Source organism: Thunnus maccoyii, chromosome 5 (assembly GCF_910596095.1).
Source record: "Thunnus maccoyii chromosome 5, fThuMac1.1, whole genome shotgun sequence".
NCBI classification, from domain to species: domain Eukaryota; kingdom Metazoa; phylum Chordata; class Actinopteri; order Scombriformes; family Scombridae; genus Thunnus; species Thunnus maccoyii.
The window spans coordinates 24,548,521-24,552,843 of record NC_056537.1 but is presented as its reverse complement, the minus strand read 5'-3'; the positions used below and the strand labels follow the sequence as shown (position 1 = coordinate 24,552,843).

At 42.6% G+C, this 4,323-nt stretch overlaps 1 protein-coding gene across 1 annotated transcript; it reads right to left on the bottom strand.

The window, feature by feature from the left end:
• Positions 1-700: 700 nt before the first annotated feature.
• mlc1 (modulator of VRAC current 1) lies at positions 701-4,022 on the bottom strand. The gene is made up of 11 exons (XM_042411778.1): positions 3,558-4,022; positions 3,122-3,211; positions 2,923-2,976; positions 2,692-2,793; positions 2,429-2,530; positions 2,260-2,331; positions 2,063-2,179; positions 1,914-1,970; positions 1,487-1,609; positions 1,128-1,289; positions 701-781 (listed from the first exon to the last, which is right to left on the bottom strand). Exons 1-11 carry the CDS (start codon positions 3,798-3,800, stop codon positions 701-703), a joined length of 1,203 nt encoding a protein of 400 aa, XP_042267712.1. The 5' UTR covers positions 3,801-4,022.
• Positions 4,023-4,323: the final 301 nt, after the last annotated feature.

Here is a 4,323-nt window from a genome sequence, read left to right as displayed (position 1 = left end):
CCATAAATGTGGCTGTGTGAAACCATCATCAGGCCATGACTGGTTAATACCTGCTGGGAGTTTACTGAGCCAGTGTCAAGGGAAAGTTGAGTCACCATGCATTTAAAAATGTACCAAACCTGCATACATCTCATCTCACATAATTCTCTTATGTGATAAAATTGTAAAAAAGTACACATATAGAACAGGAAGCTAATACTACTGTGAGTTTGATATTACTTGTAAAGCGCTTTTTCTGTGTCCATTTACCATTTTACTAGACTTCACAAAGCTCTGTTGCTCGGCCAAAGTGCAAAAAAAACCTTTATACAGTAACTGGCTCATGATTGTTTATTGCACACAGGCTAAATGGTGTCAATGACGTAACCCTGTTTGTGCTTTTGTGACCGGTCCAAACTCCAGGTCAAATAAAACCACTCCTCCAAGCAGGTAACAAATACCCAGAAAAAACAGAAAACATACACCAAATAAAAGTGCCGATCAAAAACCAAATAAAATCCCCCTCTGCTCCACTCTTTCCTTTTCTCCATCTTTCTCCCCTTTTCTCCATCTCCCCGTGTCACTCCAAATAAATCTTTACTGCCTTTTCAGGTTGTACCCCTCTGCTTACAGCTTAAAGAGTTTTATGGCTGAGTTTTTTTCTTTTTAACTTTCCCTTTTTTCACTCCTCATCAAACTTCTCTGTGTACTGTAGGACTGTTCAATGGGCCATTTGGACCACAACTGCCTTCCAGGCTCTGTCTTTGTCGAAATCCTGCAGCGTTCCATTGGATGCTTGCTGCTGAGGGAGCAAAACAGGAAGAGGGAGCAAGGAGAAAGAGATTGAAGACAGACGAAAAAGAGAAGGGCAAAGGTGACAAAAAACACTGAAAGCAATGACGTGTGAACGACGAGCTGCACAATGTCTTTTTTAGATGATTCTAATAGCCTTCCCAGCTCATACATTTTATTATGCCATTTACATTAGCTTTAGCTGGTGAGTCTAACAGCTGGGGCAGAATTAAATATGTCATATTACAACATTCATGTCTCCTGTTGGAAGTGGAGAGACAGACAAGGAGAGGAAAAGCCAGACAGATGGGTTTGTTTGTTTGTGTTCATAACTCTTGCGTGTGTTTGGTGCGTACATCACAGTATTGGGTTGGGGTCTGCATGCTGTCGTGGCACTCTACAGCCCCCATGCGAAGCTGACTCTTGTAGGCGGCACAGTGCACCACAGTGGCTGAAGTGAGAACTGCCTGCACCAGTAGCAGCACCATTAGAATCAGCAGCAGGATGTCATAGGATTGCTGGATCGCACAGACACACACACACACACATAAAGATGAAATGCGATGATTCTGAGTGAAATTTCTCATGAATCAATTTCACAGTTTCCTGAAAATCTGTTCCAGTATCTCTCATTCAAAAGGAGGCCAAGACTGAATAGATAGAGCTTCATAGAAAACCTGCACCTACTGGTGAATTTTAACATCATTAAACTTACCTTGGCTGTAGGCACATCATGCAGGAAAATTTCAATAAAGCTGATCACACTGCAAGAGAGGAAGCCCGAGGCTGAAAAGAGCAGGGGAGATGTCACGCTGCTGATGGCAATCAGCACCTCCACCTAAGAGACACCAGGAAGAGAGAAAAACGAGGAGGTGAAAAAAAGAGAAGTTCGTAGACCCAGAAGAAGGCGGTAGACTCAGTATGTGTGAAATGTATTTATGAACAATAAGGATTATCCTTCCTCTCCAGACCTATCCTAATTAACCTCCCCATAACATACAGTAGGAGGCAGCGTGGTAAAAAATGAATCAGTAATGGAGTTCTGACAGTTCAAAATATATTACTTTTATTGATTGCATTGACCCTTTGTGTGGTAAATATTCACAAAACTGGCTCCAATTACAGTACTATCTTGTACTCACCAGACATTTGTTGGGGTATTCTGACACAACATGACTGGCAATAGCACTCGGAAAACACTGCAAAGGATTAGAGATCAAAGTGTGTGATAAATTATCACTCTGAGCTGCAATCTGTGTCATAATGGAAAGTCAGCTTTAGCAAAACTTACAGCCACAAGGATCCAGAAAAATGTGACAGACAAGTAGGGCCCAGCTCGCAAAGCGTCCATGTTGAGTGCAATAATGCCTCCAAACACAGCAGAGATTCCCACGATCACTTCGATCACCTGTTACAGACATCTCTCAGTGATTGAGAGCCACTGATCACACAGCGACACCAAATGCAATGAAATTGATGACTACTCACAGAATATGCTTTGAGGAGTCGAGTGGGGAATACCGCGGGGGTCATGACCACAGCTCTGTCATATGTCACTGACTGGAAGATGGACGGAAAGATTGAGTTAGGATAGAAGAGTGGAAGCTACAGGGGAGAGACATCAGATGGGGGAACAAAAGCAATCAATCACACATACTTTCCTGTGGCAGCAGCAATCCTCTGCAGAGCGAGCTGACAGGATGACAGTACTGGCCATCAACACCTCCAGCAAAATCATCAAGATGAGGTTAAAGTTGATCTTAGAACAGACAGAGTAGGAGGGAGACCAGAGACACAATAGCAGAAGGAAAAGAAAGAGAGAAATGCTTTATTTTGAATAATGCCTTAATATGCTTATGTGCAACCAAACAATTGGCTGTTAACATGATATTATTACTAGATGATCTGTGATTGATTTACATTAACAGCAGAGGGGTTCAGGACAAGTTTACAACCAAACCAAACCAGGCAGGTGGTCGTCACTGCAAATGTTGACACATAGACCACCTGGAAATCTGACACCTTGACAAAAAAAACAAAAAAACATGAGACATACATTAGTATCTAGCCTTGATTTCCTAATGGAACTTCTGTCAAAAACCCATTAAAACATAATCATCTCTTTTGCTTCAGGTGTTTTTGTTTACTCACTGCAACATGTCTGTTCTTGGCAATGGCGAAACTGGCTATCGCCGCAGGGAGGCCCTGTGAAAAAAGGCAACAAATACTGTCTGAAAATGATGTGTCATTGGCATTTTAAATATTAACAATATGTATAAACACCTTAGGGTAGAGTCAGGTGATATCACCATGAGCATGGCTGTGGCTGAACATGGTCATGGTCACTTACAGAGCCTGCAGCACAGCGCAGGTAGTCCATAGCAACAGGAAATAGATTTCCCAGGTACAGAGAGAAACCAGATGTGATGAGTAGACTGCCCTGAGGACACACACACAGGTATGCATGCACACACAAATACAGACTTTCATAAAAGCATTCAATGGGTAAGACTACACGGGAATGCCAGCAATATTTATCTCTCATGCGTACCCATGCACACAAAAATACATTAATCTGAAGTGCTCATCAATCCGGAAAATATGATGATATAATTTCTCCTCACTTAATTGTGGAGGCACAAAATAAGATTTCTTGACACCATCACCACTCAAATTTTCAAGATTGGGAAAAAATCACCCCAACCTTTCATATTTGTGTGTCATGGATTAAATAGTTAAATCCTGTAGTGTGCCTCCTTTCTAACTCCCTCCATCTCTCCTCTCACCCCTATGAGGACGCTGTAGAGCCAGGCCCTGTAGCTGAAGCAGGGGTGCTTTAGATGCTCCGGCTGGGCCAGCTGCAGGTCACTGGCCCTCACGTCCACTGTGTAGCTGTCCCGCTCGGGCCTATCCCTGTCTGGCCTTCCCCTGTCGCCTCGCCGTCCCAGTGTCCCACCACCCCTCTCCAGAGTGGACATGTGGCTGTAGGTGAACTCCTCTCTGGCTGACAGCTCCTCATGATGCATCATTGAAATCGCTGGTGGTTAACTGCACGCTTCAAGGATGAGATGGGAAACGATGAATGAGGGTTGCAGCCTCTGGGAAATAAAGGAATTTCAAAAAGATGAAGGAGCTACAGAGAATTGAATGAATTTGTTGCAGAGTGGTCAGTAATTAAAGAGCTACATTATTTCAGGGCTTATATCTACACTTTAACCTATTTTCAACATGTTTCTTCATAGCTTTTCTCATTAACAAGGGGTCCAATGAGAGAACATGGGAACTTAGTAAAAAAATATATTAAAAGTGCATTAAACTTAAACATTAAAGAGGAAATGAACCGTTAGGCTACTAATCATGTAGTACCACGAAAACAACTCCCCCCTTTTTGTTTGTTCGAGCCACAAATGCCACTTATTACATCTTCCTCTTTTACTCTTTTGCTCCTTTTCACACATTGCTCCAACCACACTCACCTGTTTTTGTGACTTGCAGAATCTCCCCAAATATTATCCAGCAAAGGTGTCCTCCAACAACTGAAATCAAATCACC

Bases quoted from the DNA above. Each gene is read 5' to 3' on its own strand.
- mlc1 (XM_042411778.1), bottom strand. From the start codon at position 3,800: ATGATGCATCATGAGGAGCTGTCAGCCAGAGAGGAGTTCACCTACAGC. The intron at 2,180-2,259 runs GTGAGTAGTCAT...TGTCTGTAACAG, and splicing joins GACTCCTCAAAGCATATTCT to GTGATCGAAGTGATCGTGGG. The intron at 1,971-2,062 runs GTAAGTTTTGCT...AATCCTTTGCAG, and splicing joins TTTTCTGGATCCTTGTGGCT to TGTTTTCCGAGTGCTATTGC.